At 63.4% G+C, this 26,602-nt stretch overlaps 2 protein-coding genes across 10 annotated transcripts in view; both read left to right on the forward strand.

The window, feature by feature from the left end:
- The window catches only part of JAKMIP3 (Janus kinase and microtubule interacting protein 3), a 111,070-nt gene extending 101,963 nt beyond the window's left edge, over positions 1-9,107 (forward strand). For all 8 annotated transcript variants that reach the window (XM_082721542.1, XM_082721548.1, XM_082721545.1 and 5 more), the window contains one exon: positions 6,716-9,107. The gene's annotated coding sequence lies outside the window, so the exon portion shown is untranslated. The remainder of the gene's footprint in view (positions 1-6,715) is intronic.
- Positions 9,108-11,136: 2,029 nt separating this feature from the next.
- Positions 11,137-26,414, forward strand: DPYSL4 (dihydropyrimidinase like 4). Of its 2 annotated transcripts, none has more exons than XM_082721550.1 (14): positions 11,137-11,444; positions 14,790-14,878; positions 15,456-15,640; positions 17,515-17,679; positions 18,214-18,275; positions 18,375-18,455; positions 19,631-19,699; positions 20,070-20,190; positions 21,181-21,337; positions 21,643-21,784; positions 22,385-22,555; positions 22,899-23,078; positions 24,533-24,698; positions 25,572-26,414. In XM_082721550.1, the coding sequence occupies exons 1-14, from the start codon at positions 11,247-11,249 to the stop codon at positions 25,661-25,663; spliced, it is 1,878 nt and encodes a 625-aa protein (XP_082577676.1). In that variant the 5' UTR covers positions 11,137-11,246; the 3' UTR covers positions 25,664-26,414. The 2 variants fall into 2 exon arrangements, with proteins under 2 accessions (XP_082577676.1, XP_082577677.1); XM_082721551.1 differs by lacking the exon at positions 11,137-11,444 and adding an exon at positions 11,507-11,729.
- The last annotated feature ends 188 nt before the right edge of the window (positions 26,415-26,602 follow it).

Consider the following 26,602-nt stretch of genomic DNA (forward strand, 5'->3'; position numbering starts at 1 on the left):
AGGCCGGACATGTGAGACATGAACTGTCAGCACACCCGGATTTACGGCTGCCGGCGAGCAGCTGCGCACTGCCCAAGCCTGGTGTAGATCGCTAACGCTGTGCGGCCTCCAGGTGGGCCACACAGGACAGCCATGTCGCTGTCCTTGAAATGCAGGGAGAAGCCTCTCACGCTCACGGTCCGTCCACAGCGGACGAGCGTTGTGTGCGTACGGAACAAGAAACTGCGTTTTAAAAATATCTGTCTAGACCTGTAGATTCTCCATGATAACGTAGTGACATTTTCTTCTTCAGAGCGGCTCATTTACTGGTCCATCTACAGAGCAAGAGGCAGGATAAGGTTCACCCAAGTGTGCGTGGCAACTCTCTGAGGCTTTTTGTCCCCGGGAGTGGTGGCTGAGTTTGGAGGATCGCCGCTCTCAGGGGCTGCCTGTCTGTCTTGGGAGCAGGGGCAGGGCCCCTGCCGAGGTAGGAGAGGCCCCTAGAACCTCGGTGCCTGCTGTGCTCCCGCGGGACCCTCCCCGGGCCGCCAGCCCTGCCAGGGAGTGTGGTGGAGTTCGAGGTCGACCTCTACCCCAGGTGAACACGAAGAGGGACTGGGACCGGAGCCGTCAGACGTGTGCCTGCCCGATGGTGGGTGAGAAGCCCGTGCGAACTCCCTTTTACGTGAAGCCACGCTGTGGCCACACTTGTGTGTCAGGATAAGCTCACTAGGAGGTCACTGCTGGTGCGCAGAATCGGCTGGTTCCCGGACTGGTTCCCGCCCCAGGCTTGCTGCGGGCCCCGGAATGTCCCAGCAACCGTTCTGTTCCTTGTAACCTCTGTGGACACACTGACGTCTAGGTCCGAGCCCGGCTCCTCCCCCGCCCCCTTCCCCGCGGCGGCTGCGCAGCGGCCCAGTGCAGAGCTTCGTGCCAGACGCCCGTGTTCGTCAAAGGCGTCGTGTTGTGGTTGCGCGAGTCACTCTGTAGGGAGGCGTCACGCTTTCCGCGCTTTTGGATGCACGGTGCACCTGCTGCCCTTGTGCCAAGAGCCACAGCTTGTCGGGCGTTCGCTGCATCGTGACCTCCCTGGGACCTCCGGCCGGACGCCTGGGGTTGCTCTTGGGAAGCTCATGGGTGTGGAGAGCCTCTGCGCGTCCACTCAGCATCGGGACGCGGGGTCGTCGGAGCCCGAAGCCTAGCCCGAGGGCGCACCCCCAGAGTCTCTTCTGGTTTACACTGCGTTCAGAGCAATTTATTTTTGCTCTTTGCTGAGAACTCGTTTTCACCTTGTCATGGAAGGCTCTGACCTCATGAGACTCGCTCGCAGTCTCCACGGAAGAGCGGCCGCAGCGGCGCCCTCCCCTCCCCCGCCAGGCGCGCTGTTGTCTTGGGCATTCGTCATCTTCCCAGCCCACGGCTCGGGGCCGGCGGCCAGCTGTCTGGTCATCCAGAACGTCACCATCTCGGTGACAGCAGTAACGGATCTCTTCACTGGAATGGCCATGAAGCCATTAGTAACAGATGCCTTATTAGAGAAGGCGGTGTCGGAAAAAGACAGTGCGGCGGCCCCTTCCAGGGCTGTGGGAGCAACTGCCTGGAACCTCGGCTGGAAACAAGACCCAGAACCGCTGGAGAACGAGGCAGAAGTTGTGTGCATGGGTGTGAGCCCATGTGCATGCCTGTGCGCCTTGTGTGTGCGGTGTGTGTCCTGGGGACTGGGGGACGTTGGTCCCAGGGGCCGGGGCCTCACTTACCATTGGTGGATCCGTCTGAGACACACAGCAGTGTGGACATCAGCGAAGGGCCTGCTGGGAGGCCCTGGAGCCTCTGGCCTTGCCCAGCCTGTGAGGGAGACCGGGCTGAGCCCCCTGGCAGGGCTGCTCTGTGACTCCAGCTGTGGAGCCTCTGGAGCCGCTGTGGTGCCCCCTCCCCACGTCCCCCTCCCACGAGCCTGCGGTGGACCGAGCTTAGGAGGGAGGTTGAGAACTAGTCCCAGGCCAGTGCCTCAGCAACTGAGATGGAGGCACCCTGTCCTGTCCTGTCCAGCGGGGCTCACGGCCCGTCCCCACGCTGGTCCCAGCATCCATCTCTGCTGGCTTGGCGTCTGCTTCCCTCTAGGCCAATGGTCTAGTTTGCCTGACCACCGAGGTCATTAGGTCAGCGGACCAGGGGTCCCTGTCAGCCCCGGTGGAGGAAGGCCACAGAAGACGACGCAGGAACTCAACTCCACAGAAACGGCCTTCCAGCTTGAGAGGGGCCCCCGCCGCGGCGCACCCCGAAGAGCCCAGGGCCAGGGCGGGGCCGACCTGGAGTCCGCTCTCTTGGGCAGCCCGCAGGTACTGAGCCCTGGGCCAGCAAGGGCATGGACCCCCCACACTGGCGCCCACTGGGATTCTGGCCCAGAGGCCCCTCCACAGGGACCGTCGACCCCTCCTGGTCCTGGGGCTGCGAGTGAGCATTTTCTGTCTTGGCTGTGGGAGGCGCCTTCTTTGGTCGGATTTTCCTGGGACGTTCGGGGACTTCGTGGTCTCCAGGCTCGCTTGGAGCTGCGTCAGTGGGCGCACCGCCACGGCCGTCTGCCGGGGCTCGGGGAGAGCCACCAGCAGGAGGCGTGGCGATGGCACGGAGCCAGCAGGCCTGGGCTCGGCTCCTGCCGCTGCCCCGAGGGACCCGGCCACACCGGGTGGGGTGACCTCTGTCTGCCCCGGCCTCGAGGTGTGGGCACCTGTGGGTAAGGCGCGGTCCTGGTCAGGCTTCCCGGAGCCCCGGGACGGGCGGGATGTGTGTCTGTGTCTGTCTCCATCGGCCCGTCCGTGGAGGGAGTTTTAGCAACGACCCGGCTGTCGCAGGAACGGACACCTGCGTCCTGCAGGCTGCGGACCCAGCGGGGCCTTGGACACCAGGGCAGCCTGAGTCCACGGGTCTCAGCTGACGCCATAAATTCCCATCCAAGGGGAGCCCTTGATGCAGCCCAAGCCTGAGGCCAGAAAAGGCCACTGTCAGCGCATGGCCAGGCAGGGGGTCTCCCTCTTAGCCACCCTTTCTTTCCGGTGGGCTTTCCTTCACCTGGTTGGGTGAGGCCCACCGGCACGGGGCCAGCGATCTGCTTTATTCAGCCTGTGGATGCGGATGCTGGCCACCTCCAGAAGCGTCCTCTCAGACACAGTCGGGCTAATGTTAGCAAAGGCCAGGGCCATCCAGTTCATGCAGGAAATGAACCGCCGCAGCCTTTGAGAGCCCTGGGGCCACATCCTCACCGGTGAGCAGTAGCTCACCGATGGGGATGGGGCCGCTGCCTTTCCTGTGTGCTCACCAGGCTGCCTCTGAGTCAAAGCCACAGGAGGACACCAGGGCGGAGCGTGGTATGAATGGGGATGTCGCCCGAGGGCGAGGACCAGCCCAGCCTCATGCTGGGCCTCCCCCAGGCTCCGCTCTGTGCGGCTGGGGACAGGCTCACGGATACCAGGGCGGGCAGGGACTCATGGCCACGCGGGCGCCCGCCGGGCTGGGCCACCATCTGCGGGGCTGTCGGAAGGCCTGCAGGGACCTGGAAGCGGGGAAGCGTAGCTGGTTCTCTGAGTGAGGCGCTCTATTTCCTGATATTTCCCCACGTCAGAGCTTTGGGGAAAAAGACCTTTGCTCTAAGCACAGTTAGTTTTGCTGTTTGTCTCTGGTTTGGAAACGTTTGGCTACACTTTCCCAGACACACAGCTTATGTGGGAAGGTTCTGTTCTCCGCCTAAAGTGGATGCTGTGTGCACGTGTGCGGGTTCTCCCGGGCCTGGGGTACAGGAAGTCGGGGTGGGGCTTGGGGACAGAGAGCAAGGGCAGGGCCGCAGGGTGTCTGCGGAGGTGGCTGTCACCATCCCGCGTGGGCCTGGCTTTCCTCGTCTCGTGTGCGTTTCTGGAAACCCTGGCGCGGCGCAGGTCCAGGCTTTCCCGTGGCGCTCACCATCTGCAGCTGGCGCCCATCCCGGGGGCTCCTCCGACCCCAGGAAGACGCTGTCTCCTTTGCCAACAGCTTTCTGTTTCCCAACAGTGGAGGTCCCAGCGGGAATTCCCGGCACAAACACAGATGGTGGGAGCCTGTTACGCTCTATTTTGACATTGATCTGAGTACTGTTTCCTAACCCGTATGTACGATTCCGTGCTTACCCGTGCGTCCCCCGTGGGGTCCCACTGGCAGCCTTCCCTGAGGCTCTGCCCTCATCGTGTCTGTTGGGCTGGGTGTCTGCGTGCAGACGCCTGCTGCCCGCAGGGCGGGAGCCGGCCGGCCTCTCACCCTCGTCCGCCCATCTCGGCATTCAGGCAGTGAGAGCTTGTCATGCTTCGGTTATCTGCCTGTTCCTGTAGTTCATCGCAGTCCCTTAGCACAGCGGCTGCGACAGTTCTGCCCGAAGTGCTCCCTTCAGAAGGAGGGGTGAGGCTGTGGCCGTGCGTGCCTGCCCTGGCGGGGACGTTACCCCCATCACAGGACAAGCGTTCGTGCTCTGGCTCTGCCCCTGGGCTCTGAGCAGCTCTGGGCGTCCTCGCCGGCCCCGCCCTGCGGCAGCAGTGCCTCCCTGTCCGGTGTCTCTCCTGCCACACGGCGCTCGGCCGCGTTCCCATCGGCGTGCTGGACTGTTCTCGTGTGATGTGTGACCTCTGAGGACCCATGCGCCGTAGAGGTGTCCCAGCCTGCTCCCTGTGGCGTCCTTGGTGGGCCCATGTGCCCTCCGTGGTACCTGACCCCTAAGACACACTCAGACGTTTGCCACAGGAACAGCCAAGCAAAGGAACAGGTATGCCCCTGGAGGCCCGACGCCACGACTTCTCCTCCCACGGCCGCACGGTCTGCCACGGGTCCCCGCAGCAGGAAGCAGAGCGTCCGGGCGTCTCCAAGACACCCACGTTCTCTGTGAGTCACCAGGAATCAGGACCGGGCGCATGGGGGTCCCAGGGTTGAGACTTACCTCAGTGACGTGATCAGGCTGCACAGCTGGACCTGCAATCCTGAAGACTCGGTCTGGGGCGATCCAGGAACACCTTTCCTGTGCCCTCGGCCTCCCGTGGGGGCCACACGGAGCTCACCCCTCCCCAGCAGCAAGAAGGCAGCCATCTGTGTGCACGAGACCATCAGGCGCCCAGAAACTGGTGTTTGCCACATGTCACATCTCCCGTAGGAGCTGTCATGGCCAGCCCACCCGCACCCCCTTGCCCTGCGGGGAGAGCATCATAGGCGAGGCTCCCAGAGGCCAGTCAAGGGCTGACCTTGCCAGCGGGCCCTCCTGCCAACAGCAGCTCCAGCTCCTGCTCACGGAAGCACTCAGGGCTCTGCCCTAGCTCTGGGCCAGGGGCTTGATGGGGCACTGAGGGGGCCCCCCGTGGATGCCACAGGGGCCGCAGACCAAGGTCACGCCCACAAGATGATCTCACACTCACCTGTCTCCGGGCTTTTATGGCTCCAACTTGGAGAAGCTCATGGTCTGTGCAGACAGTCAGGAAGTTGGGCCTGTGGTCAGAAAAGGGAGGGGCGGGGAGCACCACGTCCCCCGGAAGAGGTGGGCCTGGGAGGCAGAAGGTGCTTGGGAAGCTGGGAATCCTGAAAGCAGAACCATGCCTCTGAGCGTGTGCAGGCGAGTGTGGGGCCGGTGCTGTGCTCACGGACGAGGGCAGAGTCACCCGATCCGGAGACAGCGGTAGTGTGTGGCATGCGTTAGCACCGTAGGGCAGGACCCGCTCAGGCGAGGGCATCAAGCTACCGCAGGCAGCCAGGTGCCATTGTCTCGTTCCTTCCCTTTAGAGAGCGAGGGTTTTAGGATTCTGCACCGTATTTTCCATCAGATGTTCTTCGTGTTTGTACGTGTGATGCTCATACCATAGACAGTTACTGTCTTAGCTCAGAGAAGCAGGGCCATGGTGGGGAGGGCTGGCGCGCACGTGGTCACGGGCCCTGGCTCTGGTTGGCCTGGAAGTGTGACCTTGGTTGTTGGGGGTGGGGTCCCAAGATAAGATATCTTGGAGCCTCAGTTTTTCCGTCTGCAAAGTGGCGGGGCTGGGCTGGCGCTTCATCGCTAACATCCTGGAAATTGATGCCTGGAGGCGAATCTGCTTAGACGCGAATCCGATTGAAGAGACAGGACGGTGTGTCACTTTAGTCGTCCAGAGACTCCGCTGTGGTGTGTGCTGGGGGTTGGTTTATGTGACCACCCAGTTTCCTTCCGCAGGAGTCGGGGGCTCTTCCTTCTTAGCAGGTAAGTTAGAAACCCCAAACCAGAAGAATTCTCTGCAGCGTCTCCTAGATTAGGAAGGTGTGTGCAAGCCCGGGGTCCTGCCCTGGGCGCCCCTGCCCCACAGCTGAGGCAGGGCACCTCATCTTTGGGCGGAGGAGCCCCAGCAGCTCCTTCATGACTCATTCTAAACTGTTAACGTGTGAAGGGTATTAAGATTGGGAGCCTGGCAGCGGCCCACCGCGTGCGCAGTGAGAGGACGTGGCCATTGGGTATTCGGACGGACGGCTGCGCCAGGCGTGGCAAGGGAGCCCCGAGGCCACCTCCGCACTCATCTTTGTGGCTCTCCGAGGAGCAGGAGCAGGAGCTGCTGCTGGAGCCTCTAATCCAACCACGTGCAGAGCCCATGCTCCGTCAGCACCCTTGCCCGGGGCGTCTCTCCAGACCTTCCCCCCTGCGAGCCTTGCCTCCCAGGGCCTCAGTGGCTCCCACCGGAATAAAGCTTTTGTCTTCCCTCTTTTGCAGGGAGGACACAGTCCATCCGTGAAGCCCGCGCTGAGCCCGACTTCCCTTCCTGCCGAGTGCCCTGGCCCACAGCCCGGGAACGTCTTCCGGACACAGCCCGACTTCCGGGTGGGAAGTGGCTCTTCCATCGACGCCACACTTTTGGGGGTGCCAGGTGTGTGAGTGTGTGTGCATGTGCATCCTGTGTGGGAGTCTCCGTGTATGCAGTCGTGTGTGCTCAAGCGGGAGACAACATCTGAGCTTTTTTGGGGCGCCTGGAGGTTGACGAGCTGCTGGTGACCCCCGCAGCCAGGTGAGAGTGTCACACACAACGGGGCATGAAAGCAAAGCGAACCGCATTTCTGAGGGGCCGAAGGGACGGGTGACTGCATCTGCAAGTGTCAGGCTCATTTTCTATGTGCGTCGGAAGGCCTGCTCAGCTCTGGTGCACACGGCTGGCGCCAGGCCAGGCTGATGCCCCCGGCTGAAATTGGGGAGAGCTGACAAGATCGGACAGACAGGCTTCTCTTCAGCGGGCGCGGGGTTTCCACTGGCCAGGGCACTGCTGCGTCGTTAACCCACACTCACCCGGGAAGGACCTGTCCTTTCTGTGGTCCTGAGAGCCACGGTTACGCGCGCCCTGGGCAAGGTACAGGTGAGTCTGTTGCTCCCGCGCCCGCCGCAGGGCTCTGCAGACCAAGTCGGAAATCTTGCTCCGTCCTCCGTGCGTGGCTCTGTCTCATCCCAGTGACTCCATCCTCTTGTCACACGTCATGCTCAGAACCGAATGGCAAAGGGTAGTCGAGCTCCTAAAGCTGCCGCGCAGCTGTGGGGACGCCCAGGCTGGGGCTGGCTGGAGCGTGGGACGCAGGCGTCCGGAAACTCCAGGCGGGGAGGCTCCTGCCGCCGCCCGATCAGCCGCCGAGTGGGCTGGCCATTCCGGAGCTGACGATGTGCGCTCGAAACCCAGACCCACACTTCCCGTGGTCATGTGGATCCTCGTGATTTTGCACGTTGTACAACTGTCCGGAGCACGTCGTAGGCCATCCACACCCATGTCGGACAGTCTCATCATCGTTCTGTAATTTGAAAAGGGCAAACTCTGCGGGACAGAGAAGCATGGAGATCTGGACCAGTGCTCACCAAGTTGTTGTTTAAATGTAAAAGTGCAGAGTGAAAATGGCTCAGTGGATGTTGTAAGTAATATTCCATGCACCAAACCGCGACTGTACCCCTGCCACGTTCCTGGAGGCCACTGGGGCTGCGGTGTCGGCTCTGGTCGTAGAGATCACAGCTTCTATTCCTGTGTCCCAGGCACCTTCTCTTCACCCAGTCACAGAATCCAGCAATTTGAGACTGGGCTTTTGGAAAAAAACAAAAACAAAAACAAAAACAAAAAGCAAGCAAGCAAAAAGAGGATAGGAGGGTTTGTACTGATTCCTGCTAGTCCAGGGGCAGCTGAAGAATTCAGGTGTTTTACATGCCGTGCTCTTCTAAATCCTGGAGTATAGAAACCAGTGGGCTGCACTGAATTTCCTGAAAGTATCTGGGCTCGTTAGTGCAAACTCCTCAAATGGGACATCTGCGTGTCAGTACCACACTCTCTCATAGAACAAGAGGACGGACCAGAAGTTGCCAGAAGTGCTTGTTGTGGAGCCAAGAAGACCTGCGTTATCTGCACGATCACACTGTGCCCACGATACCCAGAACAACACAGATGTTTTCATTTGTCTGCACCAGAAATCCACGTCAGTTGCGGTCCCTGGCCGACACGGAAGTGCGCGCGTGTGTGCACCTCGTCTCCACGTGTCCACGGTCTGGAGTCCCAGCTGCTGAAGGACGGCGGCTCCTCCTTAAAGTGCTCAGCTCTTGCAGAACCCATAGCCTTCAGGACACCCCGCGTGCCTTACACGGCTTGGCAACACCACACCGGATGTCGGGAAGGAGCGTGTGCCGGAGTGGGTTTGGCGGCAGTGTGACGTCAACACACATGGACCATCACTGCATCACAGAAACCTTAAGATGGATTGTGTGTTTTAACACAGTAATGGATTTACATTTAGGCTCAGGAAAACCAAGTTGTAAATATATGTATCAAATCATATATTTGTTTACTGTATTTTAAAGAGCTTTATTGTAAATTTATGCAACCACGAATTAGGACTCATTTTACCATGGCAGTACGCCAGCCAGTGTCTCTGTTCCCTGAAGCAGGTCCTTACCAACCACATTCTAAATGTGATATTCTGTCCAGTGCTAAACAGTATTCACAGGCCTAAAATGGGTTTGTATGGTGGTCAACTACAAAATTTTGCACATATTTTTGTATTGTGATTCCTATGATATATACCAGAGGATTTTTACTCATTTATAAATTATGGTACAGTTTTAATAAAAAAGGCTTTAAATCTTAGAAGATCAAAATTCCCCTCTTCCCAAAGCATTAAAAGTCTGGGCATAGGGGCCATGCGAGCCATGTTCCACACCAGAAGGGGAACTGGGCCTCCTGCGTGCTGGAAGGGGAGCCAAGCTTCTTTTCTGCAGCCTCATCCTGCCTCACGGAAAACCACCTGCAAGACGTGCTCTGAAGTCCCAGGTGCTGGCAGCCCCTGGCTGAGGTCAGCCACTAGGCAGGCTTCCTCCTGTAGCTGTTTATCAAGTGAGAACCAGAAGAGAAAATTTAAGTTTAGAAAAGTAGAAGAATTTCTGTGACGGATTAAGAACCCCTGGGCACAAGATCTCATTGCACTGACTTCACACAGGTAAGTAGAGGCTGTTTTATCCATCCGCTGCGGGCAGTGGAAACCAGAGGTGGGGCAGTCACTGATTTGGCTCTGCAGGAATGATCCTGCTACCCCAGAACAAGAGCCCTCTCATTGCCCAAACTGACATTTTGAAATGCTGCTGACTTAACAGAACAGAGGCTGGGATAACTTTTCCTTAAAAGTCATTCTGTACAGGGCTTGACAGATGGACAGCATCGACCTATGACCCTGGGCAGGCTGTTGCTCTGCCATGTCTCACCCCGAAGGCTTTAAGGGCAATCAGGAGGAGCTCTCCTGGGTGCATCACAGCCCCACCACCACCGTTTGGAGTTAGCCTCCTTGCCAGGTGGGGGACCTCCCAGGGGACCGGGAAGTGTGGCTGGAGTTCCCATAGACAGTGATTTCTTCAGTGCGTGCCTCTGGCCGGTGGCCTGCAGCTTCAGCGGGAGGTGAGAACCCATGCACTTCGCCAGGACCAAATGAGCGCCCCTGGTCCAGCCCAGCGCGTTCAGCACTCCCTGCGCGGACAGCGCCAGCCCCTCACAGGGCCTCTGGGCAGGGGGGCGGGCAAGGGGGAGGGGCCGGGGAGAGCCAGGCCCCGGTTGGCCAGGTCCACACGCAGCGGACACACCTGTCACAGGAGGCTGGGGGACCCGTGGCCTCTCACCGGCACCCGCCATGGCTGCACGCCAGCGGGAGGAGCCCGGGGAGCCTCTGCCCGTCGGCCTGGGAACGCTGGGCACAGGCAGCCCCGCGGCCAGGCCCAAGCTCGGCAGCGTTCTCCACTGGGTGGAGGACGCCTTCGAGAGCAAGACGCTGCAGCTGGCCGCAGCGGGTGCCGGCCGTCGGAGCCTTTGGGCTGGAGAGCCTTACAGCGGGCCACGTGGATACCCAGAGGGAACCGGGGAGCCAGTCGGCGATGGCCCGGGGGCTCCGGAAAGTCTGGGAGAGCCGCCCGGTGTGAAGCAGGGCCGCCCTACGCAGGTAGTAGCCGCAGGGCAGAGGCCTCGGGGCCATGGGCTGGGGGCTGGTTCTCTTCCCAAATCCGCAGGCTCACGGAGGCGTTGTAAGGGATGAAGGCGAGGCCTCCCTCAACCTGGCTGGCCGCGTCTGTCCCCGGGACTAAGCTGTCCCACGCTGTCGGCCTCTTCTCTTGGTTCTGGATCTCTGGTCCGTCGGGGGTGCTGGGCTGCTGTCTTTCTCTCTCTATCCCTTTCTATCTCTGTGTCTCCCCAACTTGTCCCCTTGTCCCTAAGCTCTGCGCACCTGCGGGAAAGCAGCCTTGCTGAGAAGTGTGTCCACCGCCAGGTCCCAGAGCCAGTACACTGCCCTGCCCTGCGTCCGATCCAGGTCCAGGGGGTAGATGCAAAGGAGCGAGGCTTGGGCCAGAGGCCCCGGCCCGGAGGGAGCCCAGCTTCCGAAACGCCTGGGCCTGGACTTGAGACTAAGTTCAGTCCCGGCGGTCTCGGGTGCTTCGGGTCACCAGGGCGCTGGCGGTGGTCCCCGGCTGGGCAGGAGCAAGGGCAGGGCCCGGCAGGACTTTGCGGGGACCTCCCCAACCTCCTTCCTGGAGTGCAAACCCCGCGCACACGGCGGCCAGGACCTGTACCGTTCTCGCCCCCTCCCCTCGCAGCAGGGGTCCGCGTGTCCGCGTGCGGCCTGGGGCACAGAGATGCGGCCAGTGGCCACCGCAGCGGCTGGGGCACAGAGATGCGGCCAGTGGCCACCGCAGCGGCCTGGGGCACAGAGATGCGGCCAGTGGCCACCGCAGCGGCTGGGGCACAGAGATGCGGCCAGTGGCCACCGCAGCGGCCTGGGGCACAGAGATGCGGCCAGTGGCCACCGCAGCGGCCTGGGGCACAGAGATGCGGCCAGTGGCCACCGCAGCGGCCTGGGGCACAGAGATGCGGCCAGTGGCCACCGCAGCGGCCTGGGGCACAGAGATGCGGCCAGTGGCCACCGCAGCGGCTGGGGCGCGGGAGCCGGTGGGTTCTGCGCGGCTGGGGCGGGGCTCGAACGCAAAGGAGCCGCGGCAGGCGGGGGGCGGGGCGGGCCCGGGGGCGGGGCTCGGAAGCGGAGCGGCGCGGCCTGCCGTGCTCGCACTCGGACGCCCCGCGCCCCCACGTACACGCCCGGGCTCTGCGCGCCCCCGCCCGGGACCCCCAGGCCCGCTCCGCTCGAGCTAGGCCGCGCGGCCCGAGCGAGGCGGCCGCGCCGGCCGGAGGAGCAGGATGTCCTTCCAGGGCAAGAAGAGCGTCCCCCGGATCGCGGTGAGCCTGCTCCGGGCCCCCTTCACCCCTCGCCCCTGACCCCTCCCGGGCGGACCGTCCCGGCTCTGCGCCTAGCGCTCTGCCTCCGGGTCTAGCCGCCGTGCGCGCTCCTCTCCCGGCGCTGGCCCTTCCCGCGCGGCCGCCATGGGCCGGGGTTTCCGCGAGCGCCTCCGGGGCCCCTTTCCAGAGCCAGACGCACAGGTCCCGGGCCACGCCGGCTTCCCGGGACCTCCTGTGCGCCCGGCGAGGGCCCGCGGCCCGGAAAGGCCTCCTCCCCGAAGCGCAGAGGTGCCCTCCCTCCCCGCGCGGACGGGCGCGGAAGCCGGCCAACCCGGCCTCGGGGTTCTGTCCAGGGTTCGGCGGGGGGACGTGGCCTTTTGTCGGCACCGCCAGCCAGGCCTGGGGCGAGGATGCTGTTCCCCGCGCGCGCTGCTGGCTAGCTCCGGACCGCGCCTCCGCCGCGCCGGGAGCTCTTTGTCCAAGACAAAGCGACTCAGCCCCCGCGGCTCAGCCTGGAGCCCCTGGAGGCCCAGACCCCTCCACCAAGCCGGGGATCTCAGACTCCGGGGGAGACCAGCGCTCACGGGTCGCGGCTGAGCAAGCACCCTGGCAGCCCCAGCTCTCGGAAGGAGAGACCCCCCCCACAACCACATGCAGGGGTGCGGGAGGTCAGGTGGTCCACCCCGCGCTGCCAGGAAACAAAGCCGCCCCTTCCAGGAGCGGGGAAGGCGCCCCTGCGCCAGCTGGATGGGGGCAGGGGTCTCTGCTGGGGCTGAGACTGACTCTGGAGTTGACCTCAGCCGAGTTTGGAGGGGTTCCCTGGTTCACTTCCTGAGATGCTCAAGGAGGAAGGAGCCCCTGTCCTTCCCGAGCAGGCGGGGGTCCTGTCTGCAGTCTGGCTCCGGATCCCGCGGGTGTGGGAAGCCTGCCAAGTGGCCAGCTCTGGGCTGCAGTCGGGTGGGACAGAGGTGCGGCATGTTGTTCCTCCCGATGGGCGTGGCCCCGGGTCCCAACGGCCGTCCCTCTTCCTTCCAGACCCAGGATGGTTTCCAGACTCTGAGTTCAGGTGCCTGAAAGGGGAGGGGTATTGAAGTGTAGTGACCACGAGTCTCTTCCTCACGGGGGGGACAGTGGGAGACACAGCCCACAGGTCTCTTCTGCCCAAAGCTTTCCCTTCCGGGGTTTCCTTGGGCTTATTTGGGGCTGCCTGTGGCCTGTGGCCGTGTGTCAGCTGTTGTGTGGATGGCGGGTGGTGGTTTTCCTAGTGACTAGAATCCCGAGAACGTGGTCCGCACGGAGATCAAGAAGATGTGAGGATAGCGCAGTAAGGCTCCCACGGTGCGGGCTCTGTGGCGCTTTAGCCGTCCCACGGGGTTCCTGCAGACGGCACCGCACAGCTTGGCTCCGTGGCATCGGCTGATGGTACGTGAAGAGCCACCGACCTCAGGCTGGAGCCCCGGCCTGGCCTCGGCTTGGACTCCTGGAAGCCCCGGCAGAGGGCCCCACCTCCCTGTGAGGTTGGCCCGACGCTCCTGCCCGGTCAGGTCAGAGGGAGCGCAGAGGCGCCCACGGGGGGCGGAGGAAGGGCTGGGAGCCGGCTTCTCCCGCGCAGCGCTCTGCACTCCTGGCCTCTGCTCGCGTCCCGTGCTGCGGCCCACACTGCTCTGCTGAGGTCCGACGTCACCCGACAGCCGTGCGACGTTCCACGCATGGCCCTGCTTTCTGCCCCCTCCACCCCTTCCCCACCATTTAGCGGGTTCTTCGAAGTGGGTTTACTGCTGCCGCACCCTGGGTCCACCCCCACCCCGTGCTCCAGCTCCAGGCAGTGCGGGTGACCCGCCAACCGCCGGCCCCGCTTGCTGGCCCTCTGTTCCCCCGCGTGGGATGCGTCCAGGCAGCACCACGACCCCACGGTCTTGACTTGGCTCTTCAACCCCACGGCCTCTCCATCAGCCGCTCCTGCCTGCCCGTCTCCCAGCCTCTCTCGGCCCCATCTCGGCTCGGCCCCAGGATTCTGGCCCGAGGCCCCCCATCGCACCTGTGCAGGCTCACGTGCTGCAGGCTGTGGCCCCGTTGGCTTCCTCAAACAGCACATTCTACTTTTACACGGAATCGGTGTGATCCACCAGATCGTGCTCAAACCCGTGCTTCCAGCCCCCCCAGGGGTCCCACGGACACCCCAGGCCCAGCATTTCCCACCTGCACCAGGCTCCCAGCCCCTCACCCTTCCGTGCAGAACGTTCTGGCATCTCATGTCCAGTATCAATGCAAGCTTGTTCCTTCTCGTGTCCGGTATCGACGCAAGCTTGTTCCTGCCTGAGGGCCCTTACAGGGGCTGTCCCCTGGCCTGGAACCCTGCCCCTGGCCATTTCACGTCCAGCCCGCCTTTCTAGGAGGCCCTTCTCTGTCCCCGAAGCAGCCCTACTGCCTCTCCCTTCGTGCTGTGACACCAGCCTCTGTGTTCTTGCTTTGTCTGCGATGGCCTCGCGTCATTTCTCATCCTTGTCTTTCTCCCTGCGCTGGGAGCCAGTCCCCCACCAGGGCGGGGACCCTGCCTGCTGGGGCGCTGCTCTAACCCCCATGTTTGGCACCACGGTAGGCCACACCATGCTGGTATGAACTGGACCCAGTGGCCATCCAGGAGCCCTGGGGGGAGCTGACCCTCCAGCCAGGGTGGGACCATGTGACTTTGTCCGCCTCTGATCTGAGCCCCAGTGCAATGAATTAGGTGGTAGCCATTTAAATGTAATGCATTTCACTGCTACGCCTTCACCCCCACCCTGGCCCCCCGCAGGTCACTGTGCCTTTGGCAAGGCTACACGGCTGCCCTGCGGGTGTGGGACCTTCTGGGGGCCCGTGGGAGCCGCTGTCGAGCCATCCTGCCGCCGCGCATCTCTGCTCCGTCCCCGGAGGTGGTGGGCCGCGCTGGCTTCTGTGTCTGCTTCGGGGCACACAGATCACGGCCGAGGGGCTCGAGCATAGTCGCAGGTGGGAAGTTACGGGACGACGTTGAAGAACTGGGTGTGGAGAGAACTGACCCATCTTCCCTTGTTTCTGCAGAGCGACCGCCTTCTGATTAAGGGTGGGAAGGTCGTCAATGATGACCAGTCCTTCCGCGCGGATCTGTACGTGGAAGACGGCGTGATAAAGTGAGTCCGTGCCTCCGGGATCTTCACCGATCACATGTGTACACACGGATCACAGGTTATCCACACGTTTACTTTTGGGTGAAAGCCACCTAAATTTCTTCTTTTTTTTTTTTTCCTTTTCCAAAACCCAGCTCTAGCCCAGGGCCTGAGTGATCAAACATCTCGCCAGTTAGTGGCAAGGTTTGGGGAAGCAGGATGTTCGTTCATTCCTGTTATCACAGCTTCAGGATGATTTGGGGCTCACAGCAGGTGCTCAGGAAGTCCTTACCGACCACACCTGTTAGCTTCTCTGCTGGTGTCGTGCGTGGCTGCGGCCACCAGGCCGTACAGCGGCACATGGAAGGCCCGGGGACGTCCCAAGGGCAGTCAGGCGAGCCCAGGCTGGATCCTATATGTGACCGTCTCGAGCCCCTGGTGGGAGTGTGGTGCTCGCTGAGGGTCTCCAGGGGTCAGGCCAGGGAAGTCCTGGCGCCTCGTTGCCCTTTTCCTCCAGGAGCCCAAGCAGAAGCTTCCCTGCTTCACTGCTCGTGCTCGGATCTAGGCTCTTTGTAACCAGTGAAGTCTCTGTTGCTTTCAGACAAATTGGAGAAAACCTCATTGTCCCCGGAGGCATCAAAACCATCGACGCGCATGGCCTGCTGGTCCTGCCGGGCGGCATTGACGTCCACACGAGGCTGCAGATGCCCGTCCTGGGCATGACCCCAGCAGACGACTTCTGCCAAGGGACCAAGGCCGCCCTAGCAGGAGGGACCACCATGATCTGTGAGTGTCTCCTTGTGTGGGGGGGACCCGTCCCATGCCTTGCTTCACTGGCCAAGCTCATGTGTTGCGGGAAGAGCCTTACAATAGGCATTTCTTGGGGTCTTTTCCCTTTACTGTTCAGTCTAGGAAAGCCTTGCATATTCTTTTGTTATCCCCATTTGCATGGTGAGTCATCTTGCCTTGGCAGCTCGGGGACGCCCCTGGGGTTTCCACGGGAGCAAATGCATGTGCGCCCAGGAATTTAGTATTTCCTGGGAAGCTGGCAGCTGGCCAGGGACTAGGTTTTCAAAACCGAAATGCCTTGTGGACATGGAGGGGTCGTGTTGTCTGAAACCGACACAAGCCCAGGCCTCCTAAGCTTGGTTTGAGTGAAATCCCTGCCTGTGTCAGGAAGGAGGCTGTGTTTCTAGGGACAGAATCGCAGAGATCCTTGCCCTCTGTTTCGGGCTGGCTCTGTGCCGGGCAGCAGCTCGTACCCCATGGGAGCTCGGCAGAGAAGCCCCACCTAACAGCTCGCAAGGTGCATTGGCTTGCCGGTGGTGAACTTGACTGGGAGCAGCTCAGAGCCCGGACGAGCCCCAGCCCCTCCTCTGGTGGCCTTGAACGCAGACAGCTCCCCGGGGTGGCTGCAGCGTCTCTCTGCTGGCCGGGCTTAACCCTGGCCCAACCCAGCTGGCTGCCCTGTGTCCCAGCTGTCTGGCTGTGGGGAACGCGCTAACTTTTAGAAGTCACACTCGGCAAACCTGAGCAGGAGGAGGATCCTCCTTAGAAGGGGGTGAGGGTGCGCTTGTGCCCGCGAGCAGCTCTGCTATGCCTGGCGCAGCTCTCATTGCTGTCAGTGCTGTCACCAGAAAGGCTGCTCCGAGGACTGTGGGCTACTGCACAAGCGGTGTTTGGCCCTTGCCAGAATCATGGGTTGGTTGGTTTACTCAACCATGAGGCAAAAAACAAAACAAAAAACTGGCTGACAGTGATCCGCATTTTAGTTTGACTGGGGAGACTGGCCATTTTTGGCCATGGCTCACGCTTGTCGCCGGTGGCCACAGTGGCCAGGAAAGCTTCGTGTTTGTCACCGGTTCGTGCCCGTGCCGAGGCATCAGACGAGCCATGAGGTGTCACCATGAGGATGAACAGATGCCACAGGCACGAGGCTGGCCTCTGTCGAGCTGTGTCTTCCTCAGCCTGCTAGCCCCAGGCTGGAGCCGCAGAGGGACTGTAGAGTAGGGGTCCCATGAGGGGTGCACTGGAGAAAGGCACAGCGTTGGCCAGTAACCCTTGGGTGGGCGTGCCTTCTTGCTGGCCACCCTTCCTCCGAGCCCTTTCCCTGCACTCAGGAGAGGCTGTGAGCAGTGCTTGGACCTTGGACCTGAGCCTGGCTAGGGCAAGTGGCCACTCCTGGCCCTGCACTCAGGTCTCCCGGGGGTGGGGTGGCGCCGCTGGAGGTGCGTATAGTCAGTGAGGTGCAAACAAGCGAGGGAGACCCGCCTCCTGCCGCGGCTCGGGGCCGGGGGCCACGTCCAGCACCAGGGACAGCGCCCTCCCCGCCCCTCCCCCCTTGATCTCCTCCCGCTGGGCCCCAGGTGGACACCTGTGTGGGAGGTTAAGCCCCTTACCTGCCACCGGTGGTCCTTGGGGTGTCCATCAGGGAGTAGGAGGGCTTGAATCTGGCCTCTCTCTGCTCAGAGGAAAGCCAGGGCCTGCCTCTTCAGACAGAACCAGTGGGCAGGCTCACAGTGGCTCCAGCCCCATGGAAGGGGGCCATGGCCCAGATGCACTTCCTGGTCTCTTGGGAACATGAAGCCAGTCTCCCCTGGAGGCCAGGGTGGTTCCCAGGGACCAGAGTGGGGGCTCAGCTGACCGCACTGCCCCCTCAGTGGACCACGTGTTCCCCGACGCGGGTGTGAGCCTGCTGACGGCCTATGAGCAGTGGCGGGAGCGCGCGGACGGCACGGCCTGCTGCGACTACTCTCTGCACGTGGACGTCCCCCGCTGGCACGAGAGCATTCGCGAGGAGCTGGAGGCCCTGGTCAAGGACAAAGGTAAGGGCATCGCCCGAGGCGAGCATGGGAGCTTGGGCCTCCCTGCGCCTGGCTGGGAAGGGGTACTTCCCCTGGGCCACTGGCCAGGCTGGGCTCTGCTTCTGCCTGGCCCCAGGCTTGGGGGAGTTGGAATTTGGGGAGAAGTTGGACAAATTGAAGGTCTGTTCTACTTCCAGAGGACGCAGATGAGGAGGTCACCTGCCTCTGCGTCTGTAATTGTCCTTAGCCGTCGGCCCCCTTGTCTGTGCCCTGGGACAAGGGCCACACATCTCCGCAGCGTCTGAGGTCTTCCTGGGAGCAGAACCCTTTCAAACCCTATTCTCGCCGCCTGTGCTCGAACAAGCCAGTCGGTAATCAAGGCTCAGCCTCTTCTAACCAAAATTTCTGCAGCTGAAACCGCACGAGCGTTCCGTGGCGGAGCTGACGCGTTAGTTAGGACGAGGCTCCTGCGGGAGGAGATGGGCAGCAGTGGAGGTCCCCGGGCATCTGACCGCCAGCGGCTGAGTGGCCAATCTCCTCTTGCCTCTCCTGCAGGCGTGAACTCCTTCCTGGTCTTCATGGCGTACAAGGACAGGTGCCAGTGCACGGACGGCCAGGTGAGGCCGGTGTCAGGAGGAGGGCAGAGCGGGTGCTTCAGGCGGCCCCGCTCCTGACAGCACAGCCCTGCCCACACGCCTGGTCCACTCTCTTCCCAGATGTACGAGATTTTCAGCATCATCCGGGACCTGGGTGCGCTAGCTCAAGTGCACGCCGAGAACGGGGACATCGTGCAGGAGGTGTGGAGCGGGCTGCCCGCGGGGCGGTGAGGGGCAGGGCTGGCGTCCGGACACACACACTGAGCATGTCATCCCACAAGCAAGCAAGGAGTTGGGGGAGCCTGAGGGGCTTTTGGCCGTAGCACATTTATTATCTATTATCACACTCATCAGAAGTTCCCCAGAACTTTTGGGGGGACTGAGATGGGGTTTCCTGGTGCTTTCTGCCCCTGTGGATTGAGGCTGCCCCGGGAGCTGGTCCTTTTCCTTCTGACCACTGAGTACAGGGTCTGGTCCCATGCTTGCCCCTCAAGCCCCGGGCTGTGGGATGGGTGCCAGGTGCAGGCACTTTGGGGTCCCTGGGCTGTTTGGGGGCTCCTCACTGGGCCAACGCAGCACAACCCCCTGGCATTCCAGACCCGCAGAGAAATTTCCTGGCAGGTCGGGCTCAGCGCATCCCAAGCTCAAAGGCGGTGAGCCCTGGGAAGGCGCACATGGGTTCCCAGATAACTGGTCCACCCGCCCCACCATGAGGGCATCGTGTGCTGCGTGTGCCCCTCTGGTCCAAGGCCAGGCCCGGCGGCGTGGTTAGGAGAACGTTGTGGGTGAGCTCAGTGCACAGGTGGGTGGGCAGAGCCTGCCTGGGAGACACCCCACGATGTTAGCGAGTCTCATTATCGGGCCCATGGGCTTCTGCTTCTCCTGCCTTCGGCATGGTGGAGCCTGGCATCCCCATCTCCGTTCACGCGAGAGGCTGCCCAGACACAGATCTTTAAGGGCAAGCTTGGGAGAGATGTGTTCTGTCCACCCCAATGGCAGGCCCCTAGCGTACCCGTGGGCCTGCCCCCACCAGCGAAACCAGTGCAGCAGGCAGAGTGAGCTCTCCAAGCCCCGTGCCTCATCTGTAACTTAGGGAGCTGGGGTCACTCCTTTCCAGACCCACCCTCCTCCTCCATTCTGAGTTCTCCGCAGCTTGTGATTCTGGGGGGTCTGGCAGCCCAGGGCTTGGTTTAGGGGAGCAGAGCTCATGTGAGATGTTGGGGTCAGGGTTCACCGGGGATGTGGGGAGTCAGGGTTCACCGGGGATGTGGGGGCAGGCGCTGGTGAGCTGTGGGGACCGGGGTCTCCTGGGTATCACCCAGAGGGTCTTCCGGCTGCCCCTGGGCTGCAGTGTGGTGACCTGTCCGTTTATTTAGGAGCAGAAGCGGTTGCTGGAGCTTGGCATCACTGGCCCTGAGGGCCACGTGCTCAGCCGCCCTGAGGAGGTAGGGCTTTGCTACCCCAGCCCTGACTGCACCGCAGGCCACCTCTGCCCGGTGGCGGCCCTGACCTCACGGCAGGGCAAGGTGGTGACGCACGTGTCCCCCTCTGGGGGGGGGGTGTGAATCAGTGGGCCCAACCCCCCGGGTTCATGTCCCCTCCTGACCACTGGTGGCCCTAAGGTCGTTCCCAAAGACCAAGAAGGCGGTGGGGACAGGCTCTGGCACTGCACGGGTCAACCCAGATCCTGGGCACTGAGCCACAGGCGGGGTCCTCAGCCCCACACAGTGCCCCCCTGGGCCCAGGATCCCCGGGTAATGGTCAGAAGGAGGCCTCAGGGCCCTGGCCCGGGCTGAGCACCCCCGTGTTCCCCAGGTGGAGGCTGAGGCTGTGTACCGTGCCGTCACTATTGCCAAGCAGGCCAACTGCCCCCTGTACGTCACCAAAGTGATGAGCAAGGGTGCGGCCGACGTGATCGCCCAAGCCAAGCTCAGGGGTAAGTGCCAGGCTGGTCCCCACACACTCATGCAGGGAGCTCTCTGGGGGTCAGGGGTCACGTTCTCAGGACAGAGCACTTGGCTGGCTACCCAGAGGCTCAGAGCAAACAGGTCCGAGAAGCTGGGACTGCCCTGCCTGGCCTCTTGCTCGGGGGGGGGGGTGTCTCAGGTCTGTGGCCCATGGAGACACAGGTGCCCTGTCCCGCCTCAGGTGGGGCCCCGTCTCCTGTCTTCTTGGGGTAGCAGCTGCTCCCCTGCTGGCACTGTTGGCCCTGAAGGGACAGAGCTGGACACGTGTGTGTGTGTGTGCGTGTGCGCGGTGTGTGTGTGTGTGCGTGCGCGCGGTGTGTGTGTGTGTGTGTGCGTGCGCGCGATATGTGTGTGAGTGTGTGTGCGTGCGCGCGGTGTGTGTGTGTGCGTGTGCGTGGTGTGTGTGTGTGTGTGCGTGCGCACGGTGTGTGTGTGTGTGTGTGTGCGTGCGCGCGATGTGTGTGTGTGTGTGCGCGTGCGCGCGATGTGTGTGTGTGTGTGCGCGTGCGCACGGTGTGTGTGTGTGTGTGCGTGCGCGCAGTGTGTGCACGCACAGCCTGATTCTATGTGTGATGGAACTTGGCCCCCTTGGCCCTGCGGGAGCCCCACATCACTGTTCGCTGGGGTGCACAGCCTGCGGGTTGGGGTCTGCCCCCAGAGCGCCCCGTGGCTGGAGGAGGCTGGGGTACAGAGAACTAAGGTCCACTGGGAGAGGCCTCAGGCGGGGGCAGGCACAGCTGATCATGTCTCATGGTGACCGTGGCCCGGCTGCTTCCCCTACAGGCCTGACCCCCCAGCAGGTGGTGTGGGGTAGCGGGTCCCTCAGTGTGGGAAGCTGTCCAGTATCGGGAAATGGAGGGGCAGTCGGGAAATGAGCAGCACAGGGCCAGGCCCCCCACGCTGCCCGGGTCCCCGGGGGCATGCAGGCCGGCGGGCGCCTCTCATGGGTCTCACGGCAGGGGTGGTCGTGTTCGGGGAACCCATCACCGCCAGCCTGGGCGCTAGCGGCTCGCACTACTGGAGCAAGAACTGGGCAAAGGCCGCAGCCTTCGTCGCATCGCCCCCCATCAACCCAGACCCCAGCACCGGGGACCACCTCACCTCCCTGCTGGCCAGGTAGGGACCTGCTCCAGGGTGGCCCAGCCCTGCCCACAAGCTCCAGAAACCCCATGACCTCAGCCCGCGGGCAGCTCTAGCTTCTGCACAAACACTGGGCCAGACGTCCCTGGCCAAGGCCCCACACTGGTCTACCCCAGTCCTCCTGTGCCCTACATGGGGACAGCAGTGCTGCCCAGCTCTCCTGAACACCCTCCAGCCCCCGTGGCTGTGCGGGCTGGGGAGGGGGACAGAGCTGATGGTGGCCTTTGCTGGCTCACAAAAATTGGGCCACTGTGGGCTCCCTTGACCCCAACGTTTCTCAGTGGGGACCTCCAGGTGACCGGCAGTGCCCACTGCACCTTCACCACCGCCCAGAAGGCTGTCGGCAAAGACAACTTCACGCTCATCCCCGAGGGCACCAACGGCATCGAGGAGCGCATGTCTGTGGTCTGGGAGAAATGCGTGGTGAGTGCAGTGGGGGCCGCGGGCCGGGCCGCACGCAGTTCACTCGGAAGGGAGGCCGCAGACTACGTAGCACTCCACGTGGAAGGGGGCGGGGCTTGTGGGCTCCCCGGGCGTTTGGTTCTGGCCCCGCGGAGGAGACCTCCAGCTCTGCGGGCTAGCCAGGTCCTCCCCTGGACTCCCGTCACCTGCAGAAAGCATCCGGGAGAGGGGTTCCTTGTGTCCTATAGGATGGCCCTCTGTGCTGCTAGTAGTCTCCCCCAAACACCTCAGATTTCCTCAGACTGCCTGCACCCCCAAACTCCAGCCCCGACCCCTCCCGAGCAGAGGTCCTGCTTCCTCGGGCCCCCCGGTCATCCAGGGGGCACTGTCCCATCCTTCAGGGGACACGGACATTGTCAAAGCTTCATTGACTCATAGCAAGCGTGGAGTTCGTGCACAGCCAGAGAGCGACCCCGGGGTCCACACTCTATCGACACCACGTGCTGCCTGAGGGATGGGGGGGCCTGTCCACACGGGAGCCTGGAGCCCGGAACGGGGGGCCTGTCCACACGGGAGCCCGGACCCCCCTCCACCCCTGAACTCGGCTCTCTTGCTTCCCAGGCCTCAGGCAAGATGGACGAGAACGAGTTTGTGGCTGTGACCAGCACAAATGCTGCCAAAATCTTCAACGTGTACCCGAGGAAGGGGCGCGTGGCCGTGGGCTCTGATGCTGACCTCGTTATTTGGAACCCCAAGGCCACAAAAATCATTTCTGCCAAGAGCCACAACCTGGTAAGAGAAGCCTGGCTCTTAGGTCAGGGTCATGGTCTGGGTCAGGGTCCGGGCTCAGGTCCAGGTCAGGGCCTGGCCCCGCAGCCCTGGGCAGGGGCACCTCGCACCTGACAGCCCTGTTAGTGGCTCATCTCCGCGCCTTCTGTCCCTAGAACGGGACTCAGGGGCCGAACAGCCAGCTATGGGCAGTTCCTTCCGAACTGCGGCCCCGCCAGCGTGGCCCGGCCTTGTCAGAGCTCCTAGAGCCGGTGCACCAGCCTCCGAGGATGCTGCCCGCCCCCAGCACACTGAGGGGTGAGGGGGCCACCACGCCGGGGCCCCGACCCTCCCCCTGTCTCCCCAGAACGTGGAGTACAACATTTTTGAAGGCCTCGAGTGCCGAGGAGCCCCCACGGTGGTCGTCAGTCAGGGCAGGGTGGTGCTGGAGGATGGGAACCTGCTTGTCACCCCCGGCGCTGGACGCTTCATCCCCCGCAAGACGTTCCCCGACTTCGTCTACAAGCGGATCAAGGCGCGCAACCGGGTAAGGCCCGCGCCGGGCGGGGTCGGGGTGAGGACGGGGCGGGGGTCGGGTTGGGGGGGCAGGGCGGGGTCGGGGTGGACCCGGCAGGGGGGCGTTGCGTTCTGCGAGGCTTTTCCTCGAGGGCGGGGGCGGCAGTGCCCTGGACCTGGGGGGCATCGGGCCGCGCGGTGGACGGGGTCTGGGCAGTGGCTGCATTGCAGTGTCTGTAGGGGCTGCCGCCCCAGGACAGCTGCCGAGACCGTGAGAGAGGCAGCCTGGCCCCTTGCTGTCCCAAGCGCGGCCCGGTGCGCAGACGTACGTGTGAGTAAACGTGGGGATGTGCAGGTTCCGCAGCAGCGTTTGTGAGCTTAGACACTGTGAGCGCTTTTCCCACACCCTGGCTGAGCTGGCCACTGCCGTCGGGTGCCCCGCATCTGTCTAGGCCCCAGGGCGCGCACTGGTAGTTCACACACACACACACACACACGTGCATGTGGTACACACATTTCTGCTTTGCCCCGTTTTGTAGAAGGATGTTGTCTGAACCCACAGTGAGGAGGGCCAGCCTCCAGGGCGGGCTGGGGCCGGGACGTGGTCTCCTTAGCACACAGGAAGGGCGGTGGAATCCGCTCTAACTTGCGATGGCGCACCTGGCGGCGGTCTCCGGCTGTGAGGGCTGCACCGCTGCCGCCACCCCGCTGCTGCGGGAAGGACCTTGGGACAGCCCCGCAGCGGGTGGAGGTGCAGCGTCCAGGCCAGAAGCCGGGCACCCCCATTTCCTCCCGCTCAGTGGTGTGGGGGGCCCGGGACACACGCGGGCGCCCAGACGGTGCCAGCCACAGACTCGGCCTCAGGGAGCGCCGGCACTCAGAGAGCTGAGGGTCTCCCAGGCCCTCACCCGGGGTGATGGGGGGTGGGCGGACTCAAAGCCTCACGCTGGTCCACTTGACCTGAGCCACCACCCCGTGGTGACCCCGCAGGGCCGGCCGCCATCACGAGTCTGAACACGAGTCCCGAGGGCCACGTGCGCAGGGGGCACAAGCACACGGGGCGGTTTTCCTCGGCTCACGGGCCGCTTCATCCGTTGCTGCAGCCGCTGGGAAATGTCTCTGGCCTTGGGCCGTTTTCAGGGAGACCCAGGGCCTCCTCCGGGCTGAAGGAGGTGCTCGGCTGGGGCCTCTGAAGTGAGGAGGTGGAGCTGTCAGGGCCGGCGTTGTCAGAAGCGGCTGCTCGCTTGGGGCCGCCCTGTCTGAGGGGCGTCTTGCAGCCCAGGACCCCGCTGCCCAGCCCCAGGGCCAGGAGGGGCTGCATGCACGGGTGTGAGCAGAGAGCCATGCGCGTGCAAGCGTGGAGGTGGACGCGAGGGGAGCACCTCCACGGGCGGGGTCCGGGGGTCTGGAGCCCGGCTGAGGGGGTCTGTGGGGCAGAGGGAGCAGGCTCAGACCCCCTCACCTCCGCCCCCCCACGCCCCGCAGCTGGCCGAGATCCACGGTGTGCCCCGAGGCCTCTATGATGGGCCCGTCCACGAGGTGATGGTGCCCGCCAAGCCGGGGGGCAGTGCCCAGGCCCGGGCGTCCTGCCCAGGGAAGATCTCGGTCCCACCCGTGCGCAACCTGCACCGGTCGGGGTTCAGCCTGTCTGGTGAGTGGAGCTGGGGTGCTGTGCTGGTGTATCCTCGGGGTGGGAGGAGCCCTGGGGTTCCAGGTACCAGGGCCCAGCCTGTTTGCAGGCGAGCTCAGCAAGGCCGCAGACCGGGCAGTGTGGGGCCTGGGGACAGAACATGCTTCCGCCCGACCTCTGGGGGCCCGGGGTGTGGACCTGTGGGGAAACCCCGTCCTTCGCCAGCGTCCGCCCCAGCACAGCCCCAGCGACCCCCTCCTTGCGTTAGTCGTGCTGAGGAGACGGCTGTCCCTCTGAGCCCAGGGGTGAACGTGGCATCCAATGTGGCGACCTGAGTACCACGGGCCCGGCCTCTCTACTCTCAGGGTGATATGGGAGGCACGTAAGGAAGGGGTCTGTGAGCCTGGGGGACACGTGGGGACACTTTGGAAGGCTCAGGTAGCTTGGTGCAGCGGCTGCTGCTGGGGCCTCTGGTCGGGCACGCCGTGTGGTAGGTTCCTGCAAAGGCCCTGAGCCCTAGGTTCCCCCCACAAACCGGAGCTTGACCCTCCCCCTTCCTGCCCCCGACGTCCCAGCCTGACTGCCCTCAGGTGACAGAGTCCCTGCTCGCCTCCAGACACACAGGGTCTGGGCACTTCTCCCTGGAAACCCCAGGGACAGCTTAAGAGTGGGGGGCAGCTTTCTCCAGCCACGGGACGGAGACCCACGCGGGATGAGCAGGCCTGGCCCCGGCCGCACTTCCTGGGCACCCCGGCCTCAGCGTGGGGGCACCGGCCGGTCCCCTCGTCCACGCGCCGGGCTGCCCGCGGTGTGGGTGATGGGGGCGCGGTGGCCACGGCCGAGGTCCCAGGTGCAGCCGTGCGACCGGCCGTCCTCACACCGCCTCTCCTCCAGGTTCTCAGGCTGACGACCACATTGCCCGCCGCACGGCCCAGAAGATCATGGCGCCTCCCGGCGGCCGTTCCAACATCACCTCGCTGTCCTAGGCGTCCCCGTGCGGCCCAGCGAGTCGCTGGTGTCCCGCCGCCGCCCCGCAGCGGCTGGTGGGGGCCGCTCACCTCACGTAGCCGTCCCTTTGCTGAATTTACCTGAAAGGTGCTTGGCCTCACCTGCCCTGCCCCAGAAACTCCCCTTCTGGGGTCCCAGGTCCCGTAGGAGGAGCCCACGCAAGGAGAAGGGGTCCACTGCCAGGTTGAGGAGGCTGGAGATGGTGGCCCGGGGGACAGCCTGGTGCTCCATGAGGCAGGGCGGCCGCCCGGCCAGGCCCACAGGATCCCCCGGGGCCTCACAGATGTGCAGACAGCAGGCCAGGCCACAGGTCCAGGCCGTTGGCTCCCCCTCCCCCCGGGGATCACGGCCCTGCGAAGCCCCCGGCCTCCTGCCAGCTCCTCTCCCTGCCCGCCCTGGCGTGGGGGAGCCCCCGGCGAGCCGGCCCCCCGCCCCAGAGCTGCTGAGACTTCAGGGACACGCGGGCACTTAGCGAAGGGTGGCCTCGCTTGTACGCGTTACCAGGGCCCAAACTTGCCCGCGTAGTCGCCTGTTTCCGGGGCTTAGGGTCATTTAGCTGAGATGCTGTCCCTTCACCACTGAGTGTACGTCACAGTAGTTGACTAGAGCAGCCGTTTTGTGCATCGAGGACAACCGTAGCCAGGAAGCTGCATGCCACGCGCAGCCCAGACGGTGGCCTGCGCCCCGCACCCCCAGGTTTCGGGGCGATTAAAGGCGTCTGGGCTAGAAGCTGCTGCTGTGTGGAACCCTGACTTCATCTTCCCGCTGGTGCTTTCCACACAGGCCCTTCGGGAACATTCGTGCTGGCCGTGCCGCCCACCCCCGGGGACAGCTCTGTTCCGCCTCTGAGCAGGGAAGGGGCAGGGGTCCTTCTTCCTTGAGAAGGGGGCCTGGGAGCCACGCCCGAATCCAGGCCA

The sequence above is a fragment of the Mustela nivalis genome (genome assembly GCF_964662115.1).
Source record: "Mustela nivalis genome assembly, chromosome: 2".
Taxonomy (NCBI): Eukaryota; Metazoa; Chordata; class Mammalia; order Carnivora; family Mustelidae; genus Mustela; species Mustela nivalis.